General features: G+C 38.5%; 1 protein-coding gene across 1 annotated transcript; it reads right to left on the reverse strand.

The window, feature by feature from the left end:
* Nucleotides 1-548: 548 nt before the first annotated feature.
* On the reverse strand, nucleotides 549-21,521 carry LOC584747 (MFS-type transporter SLC18B1). The gene is made up of 13 exons (XM_011664493.2): nucleotides 21,011-21,521; nucleotides 12,911-13,366; nucleotides 12,239-12,334; nucleotides 11,781-11,854; nucleotides 10,813-10,960; nucleotides 7,457-7,525; nucleotides 6,523-6,616; nucleotides 5,070-5,305; nucleotides 4,595-4,686; nucleotides 3,959-4,054; nucleotides 3,514-3,588; nucleotides 2,623-2,769; nucleotides 549-1,720 (listed from the first exon to the last, which is right to left on the reverse strand). The coding sequence occupies exons 2-13, from the start codon at nucleotides 13,343-13,345 to the stop codon at nucleotides 1,600-1,602; spliced, it is 1,683 nt and encodes a 560-aa protein (XP_011662795.2). The 5' UTR covers nucleotides 13,346-13,366; nucleotides 21,011-21,521; the 3' UTR covers nucleotides 549-1,599.
* Between the last annotated feature and the right edge of the window lie 4,147 nt (nucleotides 21,522-25,668).

Below are 25,668 nucleotides of genomic sequence, written 5' to 3' on the forward strand. Positions count from 1 at the left end.
CACAACGACATTTGCTGTGGACTATCAACGAGGAGCAGGATAGATCCGTAAATGAAACTGAAAAAAAATTCAAGACGATGGTCTAATTTTCATATTTAAGTTATTTATGTATCATCGTTTCTCTCATGATTCTAAATCGCAGTATACATTTGTTTTTAAATAATATAAATACTCAAATAAAAGAGTGCACTTTACCTTTAGAATACACTGTTTCAGCCAACATAATGCAACTGGAAATAATCAGGCCTGTCCGGATTTGACAGAGATTATCGTAACTTCTGAAAGTGATTTTTGTAAATGACATTGGGGCTATTGTTCCTATAACTGGTCATCCATGAATGCCAAACTCTAAAAATCTGAAATTAGAATTCATGCACTATGGCGACACGTCAGGCATATTCGCTCTTGTCTGGTCATCAACCTCGTGCAGCATTATGCAGGGGTGGATCCAGCCGGCGGCAGGGGAGGGGGGCCCAATTCGTGAGAAAATATTTAGCGGCGAAATAGCCGGCCGATAATTCGCTCAGTGGGGGGGGGGGGGGGTAATGAGCACTATTTTTTTGAGGGGGCCCTCGAAAATTTGAAAAATCCCACCCCCTTCCTTGAACGCCAGGGGAGGGAGCCCATCTCCAAAAGAGAGAGGAAATATTAACGTTTTTTCCCCAGGGGTGGGGGCCCGCCCCCCGGATCCGCCACTATCATCATGCTTACGTTAACGACTTTTGAAAAGGCCTGGGTAATGGCGCAATTTGAATGCACAGTCGAACAAGAGCAGTGCAATTCGACATTTTTCACTTCTGTCTTTGCCCATTATATTGAATCTTCTGCACATTCCATCACTCGAAGATCATAACAAATAGGGTATCATCTTAACAAGGAATAAATCTACTTTATATTCATACTTAATATATCGAAGATTATGCCATGACAAGAAAGATATAATACATTATACTTGAGTTTGAGGGGTTTAGTAGGCAGGTAGGCTTAACATACTATTGTTTGAATGTTTATTGGTATAATACTTCATTTGACATGTTATGAAAGAAAGAAATATAACTCCTTTCTCTCAAGAACACTCCGCTGTTTTAAGCAGGAGAAAGAAGAACAAAAAATCCTCTGGATATATTCAGTTCCATAGTTTGTGAAATTCAAAGCGTTTCGATTCTGTTGCCAGTAGTCTACCGCAGGTTACAAACCACCGCTGATACTAACTTTTGACCAATCAGGTTTTAACTTTAAACCTCGTACGATACAGTGTTTCTCGATGGTTGAACTCGCCACCCTCGTACTAGTACATGGATCATCAATTGAAATTCACACAATTTGTCGTTGTCTTCAGTAGTCATCTCCTAATTTGATAATAATCTGATGAAATAATTAATGATTTCGACTTGAAAATCAAATCAAGGCCACTAGAGCACGCAATGCATGGGCAGCCTGATTTTAAGCAGGAGCGCTAGTGGAAAATGCACAAAGTAACTGCAATACACTTACAAAAATCTCAAAGCTTGTTCGCATTTTGTTGTAGCTAGCACCAGCGCAAGGAGTGAATGATGATCGGTGGGTTTGACTTCATCAATCTGTTTGGATCATCAGATGTCAGCTTTCTTGAGATGGTTTTTTACCCTTCGGTTGCTGGAATAGCGGCACCGTCTCAGGGATTGCGTTGTCAGTCTGGACGTTATACAGATCCTTTACTCGTTTACCCAGTCGATTTTGTCTAGGTGGATTATGGACATGAAAGAAAAAGAAAACAATGATGTTACTAAGTTAATGATTGATAAATGAATGATTTTACTTCATAATATTTGACTTAAAATAAACTGTCCGTTCCATTTTGGGTTAACATTCATTTGTAATTCCACAAATTAAATACGCTTTCTCTTTACGTCTTATACATATAAAAGAATTGGATAATGTGTTCTGTTTTACTTAGCGTAAATATACCATTAATCTATTTGCAAGTTTCAATTATTTTGATTATTCAGTGCTAACAAAAGAAAGGCATTATTGAAGTATGTACATTTTGTGGATCCTTTTTTAAATCTGAATATCATATACGTCAAGCTGGGATTGACGTACCGAGGTATGTTACATTGCCCTCTGCAACACACTGACCTATTTCATTGATAGCGAACTATCTGGATTTGAATCTTGTTTACTTTGTATCACACCGTTTAGACAGTGATATTCATATTCTGTCATATTCGCTGTGTTTATAGTCATGTTGGCAAGGCTCAAATGAATCGTAAAAAATAAATTTAAACACAACTCTTTATACTTTAAAAAATATCCGTTCAAATATGAATACATTCAAATCTAAATAGAAAACTAGTTACGACGGACACTTATGAGGATCTATTACAATAATATTGAATAGAACCTATACGGTATTAAAAGTGACGTGAATTCTAGTCAAATTGACGTGTTTCAGGTCAAAATTATTGAACAAATAGGCTGTCACGAGGGTGTATGACAACATGAAACAAAGCCATATAACCCTCTGTGCGACAACGTAGAGGGGATACACATTGTAAATTACTTCTCTTTTTTGTTGGTTAAGATACTTTCTCTTATCTTTAGGTTTGATATTATTAGAATTTAGCAATAAAATGAGCAAACCTCTTTCTCCAGTGGTGTTCAACTACCGATGATACACAGATGATGAACGCCATGGATAGAAGCAGTAGTGACATGATCTGTGATGTGTTATTAAAACCATATTCCTGATAGAGTAACCCACCCGCTACCCAAGGCCCGAAAACCGTCCTGTAGTGGTGGTGTTGGTGATGAAGACGACGATGATGGCGATGATAATGACGACGATGGTGACGTCAACGGCGATTGATGTTTTAAGTTGTTTGCGTAGTGGTGGCAGTGGTGGTGGTTATGGAGGTTGCGATTGCGATCATTATGGTTTATTATCAGATTAGTGGTGTTGAAGATGACGATCATTAAAATAAAGAAGATCGTGATTGTGATGACGACGACGACGACGACGACGATGATGATGATGATGACGATGATTGGTACGATGTCAATGGTCATAAATTGAATGAAGAGGAAAACGAAAATGAAATCCAAACATTAGAAGATATATCATGAACAAATTTAGACAATTCTGAATGGTGGGTAATACGGCTTTTATAGCTACCTTTTTTATATTATACAGAAAATAAATCCTTACATTATGATGCCAACAATCATATCTTATCAAATAGCCTTAATATGACTGGAATTAAAATGCAGTGTTGTGATATTTATGCAAAATTGCTTGCGATGAGACAAGCAGACAGACATACGGACGAACATACAGTAAAAATAGACATATTATAAATTGTTAAAAAACAATGTTAAGAAATATCTGTTTAATTTAGCTTGTAATTGATTACCATTACCTTTCATGTCTGTACCTTGGACAGGGGAAATCGGAGCTCTATGTTCAATACAAGTTAAACTATTCTGAATAGATCTTAGAAAATAAGTCATGGAAGTAGTATTGTGTAGACTTACCCTAATGAATAGGCACCGTTGAATACACCTGATACTACGCCGTATGTTCGGATGTCCTCCGGTAATTTGTATTTTCTGAAAATTGTGTTTGAAATAGATTATAATCATTGTCATTCCTGTCTAACCAGAGTTTCAGAATATGATAAGGACATCAGTTTTTGACGTGATGACATTTTTTTTCTTGATGTACATTTGTCTGCATCCTCGTTTGCCAAAATAACCACTGTGTACTTATTATCTTATGAAAAGTTACTAAGATAATAAAAGTATAAATGAATGGGCTGTAGTTCTGTATTAATCTTTCTTTGTGTTACTTTTTATATTTTTTAAATTCATTTATAAAATATCGTTGATTTGGTGGTTACAATGAAGGACGTGGTGTAATTTTATATAATAGAGTCGAAAATGCTATATAAATAGTAAAAACGTACAAACACAAACTTACACTGCTATTTTAAACATGTCGCCGATTGCAGAAACTATAACAGCGCCATCACCGACACCAAATAGAATCAACCCGATGCAAATGATCCACAAACGACTGCGAAAAAAATTATGAATTTAGAAATTTAGGCAAGATCTGACATCTGCTTAATATAATGACATGAAGTTTATGGTACCCTTGACGTCTAACAGTGTTCCCCAAATTGTTTGAAGAATTTTTTCATTGATATTTTATTCACATATAACCATGTTCTAATAGTACATCAGACACACGGAAGACACTGACCCCGACCGACAATAAACGAAATAAAAAAAAAAGAATTAAAAGAACTAGACTGTTTATCTGTTCGGAGGGGTCTGTTCGGAGGGGTCTGTTCGGAGGGGTCTGTTCGGGGGGGGGGGGGGTCTGGCGGTGTGACTGAGGTATAACCACACCAGACTTGCTCCACACCGTTCGGGGAAATGTATTTTTAAGTTCAGTCCGTTGTCTGGATGTTGTTGGTCTGGAGTTAGTCTAGAGTCAGTCTAGAGTCGGTCTTGCGTCGGTCTCGTTGGTGTGAATGAGCTATGGTAGAGTATACAGGCTGCTCTTAAGAAAATACAAGAGAATACAAGATAAAATGGTTGTCATGGTTACCTTGGAAGATGCAATACTGGTGAAGGTCCAATCAGAAGAAATCCAATGCTATCCAAGATAAGGCCTATTATCAAACAGACTCGCGTCATAGCCTGGAAAGAAAGAGAAAAGGAGAGGGGAGGGAGGGAGAGGGTGAGAGAGGGTGGGAGAGGGTGAGAGAGGGTGAGAGAGGGTGAGAGGAAAAGAAGATAAATAGATAGAGAAAGAGAAGACAAAAGGAGGGGGAGGAATATTGATAGATTAAGAAAATGAAAAATGATGGAGAAACAGAGAGAAGAAAGTACAAGGAGACAAATTGGGGAGGGTAGAGCAAAAAAGATGGGGAGACACAGAGAGAAATGAAAATCTGTTTAAAATAGGGAAAATGATGAGGGGATTTTGCTATGATCTTGTTGGTGTAAACATGATATGCACATAAAATTTACTTGAAATTTTCTACAGAATTTTCAAGTGTGGAATTGCTGGAGTTACTTACGAATGTGTCCCCTATCCAGCCCCATAATGGAGAGCTACCGGCATAGGAACCACTGATGAGCATGAAGAGGAGACCAATGTAGAAGGCGTTGTCGGTAAAGTTGGTTGCATGAACGGAGAAAGTGGGTTCTAGGAAACTTAGACATGCACTGCCAAGGAAAGCCGCCATCGCGATCGGCCACACCCAAGGGATTCGGAGAAGTTCGGAAACCGAACCAGACTCTACAGCTTTACATTCTGAAACGAATATCAAAGCAGGGAAAGTAGCAAATATGTTATACCAACATTGACAAGGCCGTTGCCGATAATGACAATTTTATAATGATAATAATAATAGAAGGTTCGTGTATGTCTATTTCTGTCAGACGTGATGTTCGTGGCGTCCTCAATAAACACGTCTTTACCTGGGTCGAGTGTCCCTTACAAAAAAATGGAACAATACTTCCACGTTACCATCATGATAAAGACAGTACTAACATGCCTCTATATATTTAGTTCACCATAATATTGTAACGGTACTAGGTTACTACCATGTTAGTACCATGGTATATGTACCGTGGCCAAAATAGTGTACATGGTAATTCTTCCTGTCAATTCGATCTAAAATTGTTAAGCTAACCATTTGTGTTTTCATTTGCATTGGTATCTCAAGAAACTTACAACATCAAATGAATATGGCCATGTCATGATTTAATGCATTATTTGCTGATAAAATTGACAAGAATTTGGTAACCTAAATGTGACCAGTCTAGACGTTATACAAGTTGTAAAACACATGTTGTTCGTATTGAGTTAGAGTGAGATGTATGTTTTGCAGATTCAATTGCAATTTTAATACACCTATTATGTTTGATGGGGTCTTTCATAATAAAACACTAACGCCGATTGAAATAGATTGTTTTACCTCCCTCCATGTTCAAATTACCTTAGTGGATCCTGGATTTTCAGGGAAGGGGAGGGGGGTTACAAATCCGAAAAATCAAATCAATCAAAAATAAGTATCATATTTCAAGGTGTGACTCGGGGTGGATCTAGAATTTTTAAAAAGGGGATTACATGTGTGGACGAATTTATAGGAAACAATATTAAAGTTTCTTACATTTCCCAGATGCATTTTTACTCTGATAAACTCGACCAAACGAACATAATAATGGTTCGTGTGAAATTAGGTCTTAAAGGATAACGGGATGGTTCTCCCTTATTAAGTAGGCATCAGCCAGACTCGGATAATGCGTTTAGTTTTTGTAATTTGTAGGCAATTTGTTTGTGGAATGTCCACATAATCAATACACCTTTAAAGGATATCCTGACTGGATAAAGTAAACATCTAATTTCCTTCTTTCCCTTGTTTTAATTCTAATATCATTTTGTTGCGCTATAAAGGAAAACTAGTTTTCAAACGGAGGGTCATATTAAAAGTAACATGATTATGTTGTGCTGAAAAAATGACTTACTTGGTGATGGTAGGAAGTAAAGAGAAAAGAGCATAGAACCCATGTCCAAACCACCAATCACAACAAAGGGTAGCAAGTAACTTGATCCTCCAAGCTAAATAAGGTCAGAAGAAAATAATAAAGTAAACATTAATCACGATTAAAACCATGCAGCAGCCCACAAGTGCAACGTTCGAGTGAAGATGGGGCTTGAGAACACAGTCATGCCTCCTCCTCACATGATTACAGGATTATCATAATTATGCAGTATATCTTTCCGTTCACTTTGTTCGCCGCGGCCATGCACCTCCATCCAAAAATGGATTGGCGCCTCCGGCGGCATGAGATAACGTCATGCATAACGCAATATATGGAATAAACGCAATCCATCATAATATGGACATATCAAAACAGGATACAATTCACTCATCTAATTGATCTTAGAAAGGGGGATACTGTATAAATGACCTTCAAGTATACAATTGGTGCGTGAATTATGACCCGCCAGGGGCTGGTTGTATATGCAAAGGGCGAAGAGGAGGACGGATATAATTATTAAAATAGAGAGCCTCGAGGAGATGGTCTTGAATAATTATTGCAAGTTGTTATCGTATGACATCATACAATCGGCAATTGCAAGGATTTATGGGCCGGTATCTACTTTCGTTATCTCGAAAGTACTATATATTAATGAATAATTTCAGGTGCAAAGATGGACCATGAACTTATATAATGTTCATATTATATTTTTTCTTAGGAACCTAAAAACAAGCTCCAGTAGGTTCCTGTTTCATTTCATAATTTTGAACTTACTTTGTCAACTATGTTCTTTATTGTGCAAACAATTGATATATGAAATGGAATAAATTAGAATCAATCAATCAAGTCCATGGACCATTCCTTTATTTAGTTTCTATGGAGAATGAATACAGATGAAGAGAAAGGATGTATTTACCTGGTACAGGAGGCCACCAAAGACAGGGCCCAGTAAGAGACCAAGACCAGCTGTTGTCTCAAGCAAACCCTGCATGAGAAAGGATGGAAAGATTTACAAACTTGCTTTTAAAAGAGGGAAAAAAATACGAATGGACTGGAAACGGGATGACTGGATTGGAACTAGAGTATAAAGCAATAAGAAATAACGTATTAAGAGAAAAATGAGATGGATGAATATTAACTGGTAAGACATGACTCGCTAAAGAGAGTCAGGATGAAAAAATCTGTGTGTTGACTGCCGACATGCTAAGCGCACGGTGAGGAGCATCCAAGATCTTGAAAGTGCAAAATCATAGTTTCTTTTCTTTTCTACGTAGGTTTTTAAGTCATTGCTTATCTTACTGTAATATCTGCAGGAAATTCTGTATATGTTTTACATTCACGTGCAGCCTACTGAAATATCCAGGTTTGTCTTGTTCGAAAGAAGTTAAAACCAATCAAAATGCTCTATTGTGCGCATCTTGCAAACGATGGGCCCACTTTGTATGTTCAAGGGCGACTCATGAAACTTTTATCTCTGATACGAACTGGGCATGTGTCCCATGTCTATTCGATGAACTGCCAACAAATGCATGTATTGATTTTGAAATTGATATTGAGTTTGGTTTACCACAACAAAGTGAATCTGCTATGTATAATTATCACAGTATTATGACGATATTTTCACGAAGATCAATTCGTTTTCTGGCATCATCTCACCTTAACAATGTTCATTGTTGAAAAATATTGACGAAGTGCGCAATATGTTGTGCAAGCAAAATATCAAAAGCTTGTGTTTATGTGAAACAAGGTTAAACTTTTCTGTGTCTGATAGTGAGATTGATGTTGAAATATTTAGAGCTATTAGAACAGATAGAAACCTAAATGGAGGTGGAATTTTGATATATATTAAAGAAAATATTTTGTTTAAGATAAAGCATGATTTGACTCTTGACGGCTTAAAATTAATGTGTGTTGGGATATGCATTAAAAAAACAGAAACCCTTTCTTATTGTGTATTGCCTGGTATAGACCACCAAACTCATTAAGTGCAGTATTTACTTGCTTGATAGCGTACTTCAGCCTATAGAATCATTGTCTAAAGATTTCATTATCTTGGGGATCTAAATTGTGACATTGTTAAACATCCCCCTTTTACTTGCATTTGGTTTGATTTCGTCTAACATGTTATTGAAGAAATCATCCTACTTTTGGTTTGACGAAGGTGCAATAAACTGATTCCGTGACTATATCTGTGGTAGGTAGCAATCAACGGTTGTTAATGGTTACATGTCAAGTTTTCGTATGGTGGAAAGCGGGGTGCCCCAGGGGAGTATTTCGGGCCCCCTTCTTGTTATCCTTACACTGAACGATTTCGAAAAATGTTCTCTTTCCTTATATGCAGATGATAAGTGTATTCATTTTGCATCAAAAGAGCCAACAGATTTTAAAAAAAAACTATAAGCAGAGATTTAAAGTAAATTTCTAGATGGATTTCAAATAATGAATTGTTGATCAATCTTTATAAATGTCAATTCATGTTACTAGGCTCTAAAGCAAAACTCCGGATTTTTGAAAATGTAAAAATCAAAATTCAAAATTACAGAGAGTAACACATTGTAAATATCTTGGCGTGATAATAAATAACTGTCTAACATGACTCTCCAAATTGTTAGGAAAAAGGTTTTAAAAACATTTTACACTTTAAAGCGCATTCGATTTCATGTGCCGAGAAGTACTGCTCTCCTTTTGTATAAATTGTTAATTCAACCAATCTTTGACTATTGTTGTACAGTCTGGAGAAATGGCAATGAAAGCCAGCTAAATTGTCTCCACGTTCTACGTAAGATAACGTACATGAAGTATAATATACGGTAAATAGCAAGGTGTTTCAAGTAATTTGTAGATATGAGACCATGTATTATTTTCCTTTAAAAACAATGTGAGGAGCCTTAATAACAAGAAAAGTTTGTACAAGGTCGGGCTTCTGTGGGGAGTTGTATTAAAAGGTCTGATTATTCAGTAAGAGACGAAATGGTAAGGTAGTATCAAATTTAAGAAACGTACAAGGTGAACAGATTAACCTCCCGAGTAAAGGAAAGAAATAAATAAAAGGGGGAAGAAGAAGAAGAAGAAGTAGTAATAGTAATAGTAGTAGAAGTAGAAGTAGTAGTAGTAGTAGAAGTAGAAGTAGTAGTAGTAGTAGTAGTAGTAGTAGTAGTAGTAGTAGTAGTAGTAGTAGTAGTAGGAAAACTACTACTACTTGGGTAATAGTAGTAAAAGGAGAATAAAAGGGGTAGAAAGATATTGGCAGGACAATTAAAAAGGGAAGTGTATAATAATTATCCGTGTATATTCCAACTCCTATGCTTAAATGATGTTTTCTATCATAAAGGTAGTTCCTGAACCCCTCCAGGCCTTCCCCCGATTCCATAATGAGTTTACCAACAATATAAAGAGGGACAGGGACGAAAACGGGAGAGAGACGGGGTAAGAGCGAATGGGGGAGAGGGGCTGGGAAGGAACAAGAGGGTGCAAGAAGAAGGCGGGGCAATGAGGAGGGGGGAGGGGGAGGGGAAGGGGTTAGAAAGGGGTTAGAAGGAGAGCAAACGTATTGGCCTAACTATGCACAAAGAGAAAACTAAATATATGACTAACTATGACACAGATGAAAACATCGAGATAGAAGGTCGAACGTTAGAGAGAGTAAGCAGTTACAAGTATCTGGGACAAACTTTGAAAATGGAGGACACCACAAAAGAAGAAGTTATGATGAGACTAAAAGCAGGATGTATGAACTTTGGAAGATACAAAGACATGTTGACCGATAAAAACATACCCATGTCACTAAGAAGAAGAATGTTCAACCAATGCATTCTAACAACTATGACATATGGATCAGAAACATGGTCATTGACAAAGGATCTAGAACAGAAGCTTGTGACTACTCAACGAGCTATGGAGAGAAAGATGTCACATTTATCTCTGCGAGACAAAATCAACCACAAAGTCATACGCCAGAAAACAAGGGTTAAAGATATCATGGAGAAAGTCAGAGAATCAAAGTGGAGATGGGCTGGGCATGTAGCAAGACTTCAGGACAATAGATGGACAAATCGTTTAACAGAATGGCAACCAAGGGTGGGAAAGAGAAGAAGAGGAAGGCAGAAGAGAAGATGGAGAGATGACCTAACATCATACATGGGAACGGCCGTTTGGACTAGGACAGCTAGAGACAGAAGAGAATGGAAATTTCATGAGGAGGGCTTTGTCCAACGTCTGGATGAACTATAGCCTGATAGATAGATAGATAAAGGGGGAATGCTGTACACTCACCATAGTCCGAGCGATGTGGTTTGGGAATGTCTTTGCATTGATTGTCATAGTAGCCGTGACTGATGTCCCCACACCTAGACCAACCAGAATACGAGTGATGTAAGCAAATGCGATGAATGCCGTCTTAGAGTGAAGCTTGACACAATACCTGGAAAGGAAAATAGGCCATCTTCGTAATGGAACCAAATTCATTACATATGTCATTGTGAAGTGCCTCAATACAAATCATTTCATTCACCTTTGAAGAATAATTGTATTTCAAAAGTCAAAAGTCAAAAGTCAAACTGCATGTATGTATTATGTGTTGTTAGGTAGAGAAAGCCATAATGTTTGACCTAACTTGCGATTTACAAATTCTATATGCAATTCGTATTCTGACTATTGAGATACAATTATTGTTTGTAACAGGTGGATGAAATAAATTGTATCGAGGCACTTGAATGTTGATTGCGATCAAGTGAAGCGAAGAAGCGTGGTGAAATGTAACTTTGATAAGAAGAATACAAGATATATCCGGGCTCCTTGCTGACGATATAGTCGGGCATCTTGCTGTCAAATGAAAGAAAAACTCGGACGCTTCGATGCCCAAATATGGAAGTAATCAGGCGCTGCGCTGCCTGAAATCGCCCCCTTTTTAGTAAATGTTGTGAGTGAGCAAAGCGAGCGAGGATGAACGACATTTTTTGTCCTTAAAAAGTTATTTCCTCATGAAAATACATGGCGTTTTTTCTAATTTTCTCGAAATTTACCTTATTACACAATCATTTTTGATACAACTTAATTTCTCTCGCGGCACTCCTAGGGATGTCTTGAGGCAGGGTGCCGCGGCATTCCGGTTATTATTGTTTGTACAATATAAATCATGTTCCGAAAGTAGTTGCTCAATAGTTGTTATAGGTTTACTGGCATCATGGCAGGTTAGGAACAAAGGGGATGAAACTGTGGTAGATAAGATGGTCATCACTTACCCAAATAGTATATTCCCTGTGGCTTCTAAGAATAGACCTGTCACCAGCGTCACCTTCGCACCAATAAGGGGTATCTATGTTTTCAGGACATGAAGAATAAGGTGTTCAAAATAGAATAAGGGCATAGTTTTGCTTCGGAGCTGCAGGAAAGCAGGGCTTAATATAAGTCATATTTAAACTGAACGCGGTAAAAGTTAACAAGCCAGCGTTCTGGTCACACAGACCCTAATATTCAAAGTCTTGACCCCCAGAATAAATCAAAGGGTAAAAGTGGAATCTGAACTGGATCTTTCATTCGGTAAAGAAATAATATTGAATTATTTGGGTCAAAACGGAAGATGCTATTATCCATCTGCCCCCCCCCCCCTCCACCCTCCTTTTCCTTCTCCAAGCCAACCACCTCATTTTCTACCTTTTTTTTTTCTCTCTCTCTCTCCAAATTTCTCTTTCAAACTCACAAATTTGCCAACTATTGGAGATACGATGGTAGATGTAAGAGCTTGTAAGCTGAAGATGATCCCGACTTCAATATCCATAAGTCCTCGACGATGAGCCTGAAGAAGAAAGAGACAAGATTAAATAACTTGTTTAGATAGAAGGGGAAATGGTCATCATTCTTTACCTGGTATTTGTCATTTCGATTTGCGAAAAGGTTTCATGGAGTTATATCAAACCATGTAAGTGGGAAAATAGAAGTTGCCGATTTGTCTTATGAATGTTCTGACAAAAGAGAGTATCATCTTTAATAAAAGACTCAGTTGAAACTAAACATTGGATACAGTAACCTTTTCAACTAAAAAGAGGTAAAACTTATTTTCCCATTCAACTTTGAAGCCCAAAGTAGACTACCTTTTAAAACTGAAATGTACGATTTTGTTAATTATTTCCCTTTTTTTTTATTATTTCAAAAACGTGGGCAAACATGGCAAAGAGATCGTTGTATTGAATGAACATGACCAAAGTGACGATGTACGCCCTATAATCTTGGACCATTATTTGTACTCGCTTTATTCCTTTGGCCTAATGTTTTGTTTTGTATCATTCCATGAAACCCACTATTTTAATCTTGAAAAAATGTTGGTTTAATTTAAGAGCACTTAAAACAATCGATGCTTTGACCTATGACTCACTTCGTTTGGGAAGAAGGGTGCCATTATCGAAAATGCCAGCCAGCTTATGAAAGTTGACACAACAAGGCAGAGAAAAGTGATTATATCCGACTTTGTTATTTTATATTTGCCACAACTGTCATCATCAAAAGGCTCGTCATCGTCATCAGAGCCGTTATCATCCTCCTCCTCAAAGCAACCTTTGATTTCATCTTTTCTTAGCAAGTATTCACTTAATGTCTTTGCATTGTCAGGCGTTTCAAAATCGCGATCGTTACTGTCCAGGCTTCGTTCGCTCGAATTCATATCTTCAAGTAACCCGGATCTTGAATGTGATGGGCTGGAAGTCTTCAAACTCGCTTCTGATAGGTCTGTTGCAGATGACGACATCTTTTCATAATCAAAACTGCCTTCATTGGTCTTAAAGGAAACACATTTACTTCTATTTCCCGGCATGACGTCTGCACATGATTACACCTGTGACCAAAAGAACGGGAAACATGATTGGAAAAATTGTTTTTCACTTTTTATTTCTGAAACCATTCCAACTTTGATTATATTGACCCATAAAAACAAACTTCTTTAACTTGATAGAAAATTCTTACAATCACCGTCTTATTCGGGTCGAATCGAAGACGCTAAAAAACACTGTTACAATGCCCTACGCATATTTGTTTTTAATTCCGAATTCCTAAATGACCAATAAACCGCTTTTTTTATAATTCCAATTGTATTTGTATTCTAGTTGAAAAGTGGTTACTTGTATTCACTAAGTTCGTAAAGGTTCTCGACATATCGACAACACGTTATCCAAAAGTTTCAATATGTCATCCACGTGTACAACAATTTATAACTAAGTCAGTTATCAGTCATTTGTTGAAAATCATACATAAAAATTCCTTGGTGAATTTACTAAATTAGGACATTATCTGCAACGTAAATCGGAATCAGGTTTAATCTGCACGTGATTAATTTCTTATGTGAAGCTCGAACGATATAGTCTCCAGGATGATGCTCTATTTTCCTTAAGTTTTTCCCAAGTCAGTAGTCATTGCATTCTGTATTCCTCACTACACGTTCACGTCTTTCCCTTCAGCACGTGAACTAGATCAATGTCATATACACTCAGCGTGATGCAACCATTACGCCATCCTCATGCAGTGCATGTACATCATGCTTACTCACTCATTGATACCTTCTTCACGGCCCCTGATTGATCTCTGATTTTATCCCCTTTGCTCCAACTTTTTGTTTTCCCTTCCTTCTCCACTTTGCCCTATTTTTTGGATTACGTTTCTTTTCTTTGATTTCATATCTTTTTACCCATTTGTTTAATGTCAAAAGTTAAGCAGACGTTATGCTCATTAAACGTTAGCTTGATTTTAAAACAAAGTATATGCATGGTGTTGCATATCACATCACACATGCATAAACTTATGTTAATATGGTGTATTCCCCTTCTCCCCCCCCCCCCCCCTCCGCCCTCGCCCAGGGTCCCCTCAACGATTTGACCCCGCTACGATTCAAAGACAGATAATTTGTTCTATCCATCCTCCTCCTCCTCCTCCTCCTCTCACTCTCTTTCTATCCCATCCTCTCTCTCTCTATCTCTCTTTTCCTCCCCTCTCTCTCTTTCTTCATGGCATCTGAATCTTACGCCATAGTATTCCAAAGTTGTAATCACTAACGCACAGAATCTACATTTTTCGGCACACTATTAAAGTGCATAAATGAAACACAGAATACGGTTAGTTCATACACGTGCATCTTTGTTTCTCTCGAATATTGATTAAGACTGGTCTCGCTATTGGGAGCCATAAAAAACTCAGGGTAACGTCGTTTAATAAATGACACATTAATTCTTATCAAAATCCTTCAAAACAACGAGTGAGTTTGGAATGCCTCAAGGAGGGTATCCATCGATATCGATTGATAGATTATCAGAGTGGGAAAGACCTTTTCCTCGGAAGAGAACAAAGCAGGACACAGACGTTTCATGATAATTATGGCTTCTTTAAGAAAAGTGAAGTATTCAGATGTGGGTTTTATGATGCATTTGACGTTTCTAAATCATTTTCAATCCGCTTTAAAGTTACAATTTCAAACTTGAAATAACCAATTTAATTATTAAAGATTAAAAAAAGTATATTTATCATGTTTAATTAAGGCTAACATATAAAATACGACTGTGCACAAAACTGAAAATAAAAAAATTAGAGTGTGGAAAAGCTATATAAATCATCTTTTTCGAATGTCTTCCTTGACCTATAATGGCTTCTCAGAAAGGACTTCTCAGTGTAATAAAATGATTCATGATGTTGTATTTTGCGCGGGTAAATCCATTAATCACGTCAATTGAAAAATATAACAAATAGAAAAGGATTAATTTCCCAACATGCTATAGGAGAAAATGATTCATGATGTTGTATTTTGCGCGGGTAAACCATAAATCACGTCAATTGAATAATGTAACAAATAAAAAAGGTTGATTTCCCAACAGTTGTGCTATTGGTATCTATATGTGGGTTGGACGATAAGTTTAAGTATACCAAGTTCTGTATGTACTGGAAACTGTGTACGGATGATTATATCAATGAAGTTCTTCAGGTGATCATTATCATTTCAAGAGGGCAGTTATGACAACTACACGCCTTTTGTTTCAGTGGCGGCACAAGGGGAGAGAGTAAAAGGGGGTCTCTACCCAGCCCCCGGGCAACAGGGAAGAATTTCGCTTTTGTGCACCCTGACCCACATGCTATTCCTTCTTTATCTTACCTTGTATTTTTCCTATTTCACTCTGTATACACCTATATACACTGTACATGCTGAATGTGTTTTTATGGTCGAATAAATAATAATAATAATAATAGTCGAATCCTCTGTCCCAAAACTGAGAAGCATGTTCTACGGCTCGGTACATTTCATTGCCCTCAGCTTGCGCCCCCCCCCCCCCCCACCATGCCCACGCACAAATACGCGTGGAGGCACCGTTACCGGCGCCTGACCTGCACAATTACACACACACTTTGTTTTTATTGCCCCAATATGCCTGCGTTATTTCCTACGTTAATCGAGTCTACAACGAAAATCAGCGCATGTGCCAGTTATTCAACGCAATGTTACCAATGTTCATTTGGGATTCACGTTTTATATGATATCACTTTCACATGGTTCGTCATAATCCGTTCCAGTCGCTGATGTATGGTATCATTTTCTGACGTAGGCCCATGACGTAGGCATGCGTCAGCGAGTGGCACGGTCTTTGACGCACCCTGTGAGCGTAATATCGTACACAAAGTAACACAAAGGGAATGGGGAAAAAATAACTAGTACAATTCACACGCTCGATTGGCGGAGGTAACAACGCAGTCGGAACAAGTCGTGTGTAGCGGACATTATGTCTTCTGATTTCTTCAAAACTTTTTTTTTTTTCTGAATTTGTAGGTGGAAATAAACATCCATGAATTTGAATAAAATGTATGTGAGTAAACCGATCTATTGAAACAACCAATCTACTGCATAATAAACAATTTAGAATTACTTTGAGCCAGTATTTCTCAATCCAATAGACCAGTTTACTAACTTTTTTAAATGGTATGCGTATTTTTTTAAAGGTTTCTTGGCAATCTTAAGGCTTGCCCAAGGCTAGCCCGACTTAGCAACGAGTGATGTAAGCAGACTGAATTCCTAGTATTGTAGATCATTCATTGATAACAGGTTTATGGAATAACTCGTCACTAGGTCCTCAGGAAAGAAACATCCGTTAACTTATATGTTAAAAGACCAGTTTATTGTCAACTCCAATGCCCAATTTAGGATCAGCTTTACAAAGCTATATGAACTAAATTGTGTTATGTAACTTGTGTTGATATATACGATTTGTTTTAAAACAAATTAATACTCTTGAGAATTGAAGACTTCAAACTTTATTTATACGCAATTTTATCAAAGTATACCCACTTTAAATAAAGTTTAAATACTAAATAAGCCCACTCCCTCACACACATCCATGCTTTTTTTTTTCTCTCTCTCTCTCTCTCTCTCTACCTCTCTCTCTCTCACTCAATGTAGGCCTCTGTGATCTATAACCTACAAAGACATACAGTTGAGAAAAACATATACTCACCACCACTTATGAATATATTTTGTTCATCTGATAGTTAAGTGATTGCAATAGTTATAAACATAACGATCTTTTCTCAGTAAAATGATGGTCAGAGTTACATTACTACCATTTTAAGTACAGAGCATGAACATCTTAGTAGGAAATGTTTGTGAATCAGCCGTTATATTTGCACGTGCTTAGAATACCCACACAAACATTCGGTTTGTGGAATGTTAGTAATGGCTGTATGCAAAAAGAAACTACACAAAGATAGGGAGAGAGGGAGATAGGGAGAGAGAGAGAGAGAGAGAGAGAGAGAGAGAGAGAGAGAGAGGGGGGGGGACAGATGGAGAAAAAGGTGTAGAAAACCTACCTCACAAAAAATGTGACTAACAATTCTTACGGTATTATTATCGACGTTTTACAAATACTAGTATATGGGCCGTCTGTTTTCCTTTTCTTTTTGCGATCTCTATTCTTTAACAACAATAATATGGCATATTTCAACTCCGTACATAGCTAGGTCAAGTATCATAGCTACTGTGTGCAGTGAACCGCTTTTTCAAAAATGAAGACACTTCTTTATAAATGGTTGACAATACTGCATTGGTGTGGGGGTAAACATGCGAAAATAACTCAAACATACACTTTGTTATTCACAGCGTTATCCCTGTTACAACAACATATCAACAGTGTATATTCCATTCATATACCACGTTAGAAAGAATTTACATTAATTTGAAGGGGATAAAACAAGTTCATTTCTTATTTTCTACTTTTATAAAGCAAAAATCACCGATACCTTATTGGAAACAATTCATTGATAGGAAATCTAATGATAACTAGCATTTCATTCTATGTTCGAATTATTCAGCATGGTTTTAGAAGATAATGTATATAAGAAATAATCCGCATAATCCGTATAATAATGTAAACGTTTTCATGAAGGTGTGACATGTCATTTCCACAATAAACTACCTCCGTTACCTGATAATTGTAATTAGATGCATCAAGTTGATTAACTCCTTAACCATTACGTTAGACCCAAACAAAGAACGCCATATTCTTCCAAGCGAAGTGTGGATTTCATCAATAATTAGAAATCACGTATTTTGCGCTGTGAGTCAGAGCTCGTTCCATACACAACCCACGTTGCGATAAGCCTAATTATTATTATTATAAACGTGTAATTACTCTAATAGCCTGTCCGTTCCACGAAGTAATGTGATTTATTCTGTAGCAGCCTAGCAGGTAAAAGCTCCGATGATGATGATGGTATCATCAGTTATTCAGTGATTCGGAAGTGGGTACCAGAGCCTGTGGTTCTGCTGGAGTATCATTAATCCGTCAAGAGAATACCACAGGGACTTATGTGATTATTAGTATTTTTACAATACCGTCTTTAAACCCTGACGGACTGTAGACACCAATTCGGTTGAATAATAAAGATTTCATACATTCTCCACAAGATTATGAAGTGTCTTTATTTTAGAAAAAGCGATTCACTGCACACAATAGCTAGGCGTTGTGGCGTGCGTCTGTATTCTAGCTAACAGTGGAAGTTACAAACCGATTCAGCCAAAGGCGCAGGTTCGAAACTGAGTGACGTCTTTCGGATGGTGACGTTTAAAGGTCGGTCCCCAGACGTAAATATATCTGATTGATACACGTCTGTAAAAACCCAATACACACACACATAGATGTATTGTCTCATTGCATAATCTCATTTTATGCATTTACTTACTTACTTTACTTTAATACACGATGTTGTAGGTCTAAGCCCGTTCATCGATCCAGGATTCTTCCATGGTAACTGCGATTTGTGGAGGGAGGAGGTTGTCTAATAACATGAAACAACAGACAACACCTAGACCGGCTCATACAGAAGGCTAGCATTCTTTGACCAGTGACTATCCAGTCTATTCTTAAATTAGTTGACTGACCCAGCTGCCACAACGCTTTCTGGGAGACCGTTCCACAGCTCCGCGACTCTATTGCTAAAAAATTATTTTTTCATATATATAATTTTATAGTCTTGAATATTTCTTTTCAAGTTTTCCAGAGTGAACTCGCGAGTTCTATCTTCTGTACTCAACTTAAAGGGAATCTCTTGCACATTGTACAAGCCATTCAAGTACTTGTACACATCGATCATGTCCCCCCCTTCTACGCCTGTGAACAAGAGTTGGTAATTTGAGTTTGGTCAAGCGCTCCTGGTAAGATAAATTCCTAAGGCCAGGAATAATCTTTGTTGCACGTCTTTGTACGCTTTCCAACATCCTCTGTTCTCCTAGTCTGTACGGGGACCATGCGGCCTGTCCGCATTTGGCAAGTTTGAAGGCCCCAATTTGAGTAGAGTGCAGCTTATTACTGTTTCAATGAAAATGTCTATAATTATGTTAATATTCGTAAATCTCCCTCGCTTCCCCTCATTTCTTTTCCAACCATTTTTCTAGCCCGGTGGATTTGGTGAACTTTGACCGCTTTACAAGGCTGAACTTCAAGAAATGAATGCAAACTTATTGGACAAAGCAAAGTATTTCAATACGTCTGTCAATATTGACCCACTTGGTACAATATAGTGCACCATTCATAATAAACGGATTACGACTTCCTTCTCTATGACATGTCGAGAAAGGATTACAATACTAGTCAGGCGCGTACACAGGGGGGGGGGGGTTTGGGGTTAACCCCCCCCCCCTTTGGTAATTTTTTTTGTGTAAACCCCCCCCCCCCTTTTGGATTTTTTTTTTTTTTTTATTTAAAAAAAAAAAAAAAAAAAAAAAAATCCCATGGTTGACCTAAAAAAGCTGACCTTACCCCCCCCCAACGGAGCAAAATGTCAAATTTTCAAATTTCGAGACCCCCCCCCCCCCCCCAAAAAAAAAAAAATGTGTCCTCTTATCCCCCGCTTATTCAGCGGTCGGCTGAGTCGTTGCGATTTTTTTGGGACCAAAAAAAAAAAAAAAATGACCTCTTACCCCCCCCCCCCCCCCCCCCACGCTTATTCAGCGGCTGGCTGAGTCGTTGCGAAATTTTCGGCCCGATTTATAAATGTTAAAACCCCCCCCCCCCTTAAAAAAATCCTGCGTACGCGCCTGATACTAGTAGGCAGTGGAGTAGTAGTCATACTTGCCAATACCACATACCAAAGTACCGATGTAAACGGCTGATTTTGTTGTAGTTTTATTATCAGGATTTTTTTTCACGGTAATTTTTCGAGAATGGAGACATTGTAGTTAGAGGCCTACCAGTGAAGAAGTACAGTACAAGCAGTCAACCTAGGGCCAAATAAAAAAAAATACATGTTTAGCGTCCTGTTTTATTGAAAAATAGGAAGAAGGAGGCCCTTTTTTTTTTCTTCAAAATGGCCGCTCAAAATGGCCGCTCGGTACATTTTCCCTGACAGTCGGGCTATTTTTCAAGATAGCCGCAAACATTATTTTTAAAGTCAGAAATAGATCCATTTTAGCAGTGTTTTTCATGTTTTTTTTCTTTAAAAAAAAAAATTCAAAAAAATCCAAAAAAGGAGCGGGCGGGGACGCTAAACATGTTTTGTTTTTTTAATGGCCTTAGCTATAAGAAGCCCGAAGTAGTAGTTCAGGCTCCCACCATATAGACGCCTTCAAAACCAGGCTTGATCGTTGATGGAAGGAACAGTGTTATATCTCCCAATACTCTTATTGATTCTTTTGATTTCTTTGCTCATGGGACATTGTACATGATACATTGTCCAGTTCCTCTGCCTCCCTGACTTGTATATAATGAGAATGATTATTAAAGAGAATGAGTGCATGGAGATAGACCAAGATGATAGACCTGCATGGAAGCTTGACTGCTGTCTCAGCATTCTTCCAGTATTTGCGGTATTAAAAGGTAAAGGTACAGAAAACTATCATATCAATTACGCACCCCGCCCCGTCCAAAAACATGCATTAAACACTCACACGCGCACGCTTTAACAAAAATATTATTAATGATAGAGGTAATTCAATGTAAAATCAAGACAATCTTACCATGAATTTGTTCTTCAGAGTATCGAAAAGTGCCACAAGTGCTGAAGGGTACTGAACACATTGAGACACGAACATTGACGAGATTCCGTATACACGTTACAAACTCAACGCTATAGTTTGCCCAGTCTGAAATACAACTCCAAAATCCGCAGCCGATATCTTTAGTTTATAACAGGTGTGGTGACCTTTCAAAATGACGCTTTACCCTTCAAATCAAAGAACGAAAATAAATGAGTTTCATTTCAAGAAACTGGATCACACCCTCCATCAGCACACTTCAATGTCAAAAATAGAACTTCGTGGCATGATTGTTGTTGTTGTCAGGTTTATAAGGCTGTCCAATCTCAAATGATTTGTTTCCGCATGATGTTCTCGGCGCAGGAATATGTACCTCTAACAATCAACGATTGTTACCCTACGTTCACTCATGCATATCACTTTGAGTGATGAATTCACGCTTCGAAAATGAAAGCACGTTAGTAGTAAATACAAAAAAGGCGAGGAAAAAGACCATGATACGACGTAATGAATTCACCTCGGTTAATGGCCCCAGATTGCGTAGGCTTTATACGGGCTCGTATGAGGCGCAGACAACGTTTCAATCAAGCAATGCGTTTCTGAGTGCGAGAGAGGGAGAGAGAGAGAGAGAGAGAGAGAGGGGGAGAGAGGGAGAGAAAGAGAGAGAGAGAGAGAGAGAGAGAGAGAGAGAGAGAGTCTTTGTACTGTAAAGTAATTATAATTCATCTATAACCAAAATAAATTAACAAACCAATCACCCGAAAATCACTACCAGACTCAAATCGATCCACTCTCCTAAGTCTCCAATTTACTAACATAGACAGAGCACTCAATAAATGGAACCAACTCAGATCTCAGATGAAGTACAGTGCAGGCCGGTCTATGTATGCAACATCATTTAAAAGTAAGGTTGAATGTTCAAAAGGAAAATGGATAAGAATGATAAGAGAACCAATAAAAAGTGAGATTGAGGTGCCTAATGCACCATGAATAATGAATAAGAATCGAAGAAGTAGAAAATACCATGTGAGCTGGAAGGCTTTGGTATGCAGTGGGGAGATAAATGGAAGAGAGAATAGGCCATTTTCGTAATGTAACCACATTTAATACACAAGTCTTTGTGAAGTGCCTCAATAAAAATTATATCATTCACCTGGTAAGAATAATAGTATTTCAATAGTCAGAATGCAAACTGCATTAAGTGTTGCTAGGTAGGTCAAGCCATAATGTTTGCCCAACCTGGCAACAACTAATGTATGCAGTTCGGATTCTGTCTTTTGAAATACTATATTTCTTTTCAGATGAATGAAATAATATGTATTGAGGCACTTCACAAAGACGTATGCATTACATTTGGTACATTACGAAAATGACCTATTAGGTTGAGTGATTGAATTAAATGAATATGTAAATGAATACAAAATTATTAAGCAAATGAAGTGAAGTGAATATGTATAGGGAGAAGAGACTAACGTAACAAATTGTAATAGACCGGTTTATTAACATATTCAAATTTGTCAATGTTTCTTTCTCGGGGAGCTACAGTGACGAGGTATTTCATTAACCTGTTATTGATGAATGAACTACAATACTTGGAATCCAGTATGCAAACGTTATTTGTTGCTATGTCGGGCAAGCTTTAGCATGGCAAGAACAACCTTTGTTTTAACAGTATGCATCAATTTGAATATGTTAGTAAACCGGTTTATTCGGTCAAGTAAATGAATACGAAATGAGTCAGTAAATGATGTGAAATGAATATGCATACAGAGAAGAGACTAATTAAAGAAACATAATGTAATAGACCATTTTCGTTATGTAACCAAATTTAATGCATAAGTCTTTGTGAAGTGCCTTAATACAAATTATTTCATTCACCTGATAAAAATAGTAGTATTTCAATTGTCAGAATGCAAACTGCATATATTAAGTGTTGCTAGGTAGGTCAAGCCATAATGTTTGTCCTATCTGGCAACAACTAATGTATGCAGTTCGAATTCTGTCTATTGAAATACTATTATTCTTATCAGGTGAATGAAATAATTTGTATGGAGGCACTTCAGAAAAACGTATGCATTAATTTTTTTTCATTACGAAAATGGCCTATATGTTGCAACAAATGCAGGTATGCATGGGGGGGGGGGGGGGGGGTGAGAGGACCCTTTTTTTATTTTTTTATCTCGAAATTTGAAAATTTGACATTTTGTTCCGTTGGGGGGGGAGGTCACTTTTTTTAGGTCAGCCATTGGCATATTTTTTTTTTTTTTTTTTTTTTAAATTAGAAAAAAAACAAAAAACAAAAAAACATCACAAAAGTGGGGGGGGTTTGCTCCAAGATACACACATAAAAAAAAAAGCGAAGGGGGGGTTTCAACCCCCCCCCCCCCCCTGCGTACGCGCCTGCTCGTCTGAATACAGTTTTCCCCCTCCCGCGCGAAGCGCGGAAGCTTTTACGTTACATTAAATCATTAGAGAAAGAAGACGATTCGTTGTACCGTTTTTTACTCTTAATCCTCGTCTGAATTCAGTTTCCCCCCCCCCCTCCCGCGCGAAGCACGGAAGCTTGTACGTTTCATTAAATCGTTAGAGAAAGAAGACGATTCGTTGTACCGTTCTCGACTCTTAATCCTCGTCTGAATTCAGTTTTCCCCTTCCCCCCCCCCCCTCCCGCGCAAAGCGCGGAAGCTTGTACGTTTCATTAAATCATTAGAGAAAGAAGACGATTCGTTGTACCGTTCTCGACTCTTAATCCTCGCCTGAATTCAGTTCCCCCTCCCCCTCCAATCCGTGCGCGCGAGGAAGCGCGGAAGCATTAACGTTTCATTAAATCATTAGAGAATGAAGACGATTCGTTGTACCGTTCTCGACTCTTAATCCTTGTCTAAATTCAGTTACCCCACCTCCTTCACGAAGCGCGGAAGCTTTGACATTTAATTTAATTATTAGAGAAACAAGACGATTCGTTGTACCGTTCTTGAAAATAATCCTCGTTTGAATACAGTTATCCCCCGCCCGCGCAAAGCGCGGAAGCTTTTACGTTTCATTTAATCATTAGATTCGTTGTACCGTTGACTTATAATCCTCGTCTAAATTCATCCCCTCCCCCTCCCGCGCAAAGCTCGGCAGCTCTTACGTTTCATTAAATCATTAGAGAAAAAAGACGATTCGTTGTACCGTTCTCGACCCTTAATCCTCGTCTGAATTCAGTTTTCCCTTCTGCCCTTCCCGCCCAAAGCTCAGAAGCTTGTACGTTTCATTTAATCATTAGATTCGTTGTACCGTTTTTGACTCATAATCCTCGTCTAAATTCATCCCTTCCCCCTCCCGCGCAAAGTTTGGCAGCTTTTACGTTTCATTAAATCATTAGAGAAAGAAGACGATTCGTTGTATCGTTTTCGACTCTTAATCCTTGTCTAAATTTCAAAAATGCTTTTTGTCTGCTCCTTTTTCTTCATACGTTCTTTTCCTTTTCTCTCCTCCCTTTTTTTGGGGGGGGGGGGTGGGGCGCCCCCACTGCCCCCCTGGCTACGCGCCTGCGGTCAGATGAACATCTTTTGATACCTTGTCCGCCCCTGGAAACTCATAGGTTAAAGGCAAATTACGGTCAGATAAGCATTCAGGGGCCCGCCTCAGGGCCCCTGGTGGGGTCGAGGGTGCGGCCGGAAACCCCTGAATCTCAGGTTTCAGGTATTTGATTACGGTCTGATAAACATATTTTATACCTTATTTGTGACACTGGCAGGACACTGATTGGCGTGAGGTCCAGCGGGCGGAGCCCCCAGAAGATCAAGGGTTTTAGGCACTAAATTGCGGTCAGATGAGTATCAAGGGGCCTGCCCAAGGGCACGTGGTTGGGTCCCGGGGGCAGAGCCACCGAAGCTCAGGGGGTTTTAGGCGTTTAATTACGGTCAGATGAGCAGCTTTTGATACCTTATTTTGTTGTGACACTGGTAGTTAACTATTCTTTCTTTCTTGCTCTCTTTCTTTCTATTTCTCTTTAAAATGCTTTTTTCCAAAAAACATTGGGGGGGGGGGGGTGGGAGCTGGAGGCTCCCGATCCTCGCCGTTCCGCGGGCCCTGAGATGTAGGCATCTCAAGAAGCATATTTCTTGCCTGGCTGTTAATTTACAAACGCATAAAAAAGTATAATTTACTAAAGAATGAGGAAAAATCTCGGGAAATTATGTCATTTCAGCATTATGTGTAAACCACCGTTATGGAATTAGAAATAAACCACGTTTAAATTTTATTTCCCCCGAGCCCCCTCCCCGATCAATACGCCAGTGCCCCCCCCCCCCCCCGATCTACACTTTGTTGGCGGAAAATCGCAACTGATCTCCCCTACCTTTCTTATTTCTCTTTTTTTCTTTCCCTTTCTCTCCTCTTTCCATTCCCCTTCCCTTCCTTCTCTCTCTTTAAGGTTTGATGGGAAGGGGGGGGGGGGGGGGCAAGGTCATTTCGGACCCCACCTTCCACACGTTGTTGGTGGGATTAACTGCAAATGATCTATTTCCCCTCCTTTTCACCTTTTTTTCCCGGTCCCTTTTAGCTCCCTTTTTTCCTTTTCCTTCTTTCTCTCTTTTTTTTTAGCGGGGCGGGGGGAGGCAAGGGCATTTTGTCCCACACCCACCCACACTATT

The sequence above is a fragment of the Strongylocentrotus purpuratus genome, unplaced genomic scaffold, assembly GCF_000002235.5.
Source record: "Strongylocentrotus purpuratus isolate Spur 01 unplaced genomic scaffold, Spur_5.0 spur5_scaffold_7, whole genome shotgun sequence".
NCBI classification, from domain to species: domain Eukaryota; kingdom Metazoa; phylum Echinodermata; class Echinoidea; order Camarodonta; family Strongylocentrotidae; genus Strongylocentrotus; species Strongylocentrotus purpuratus.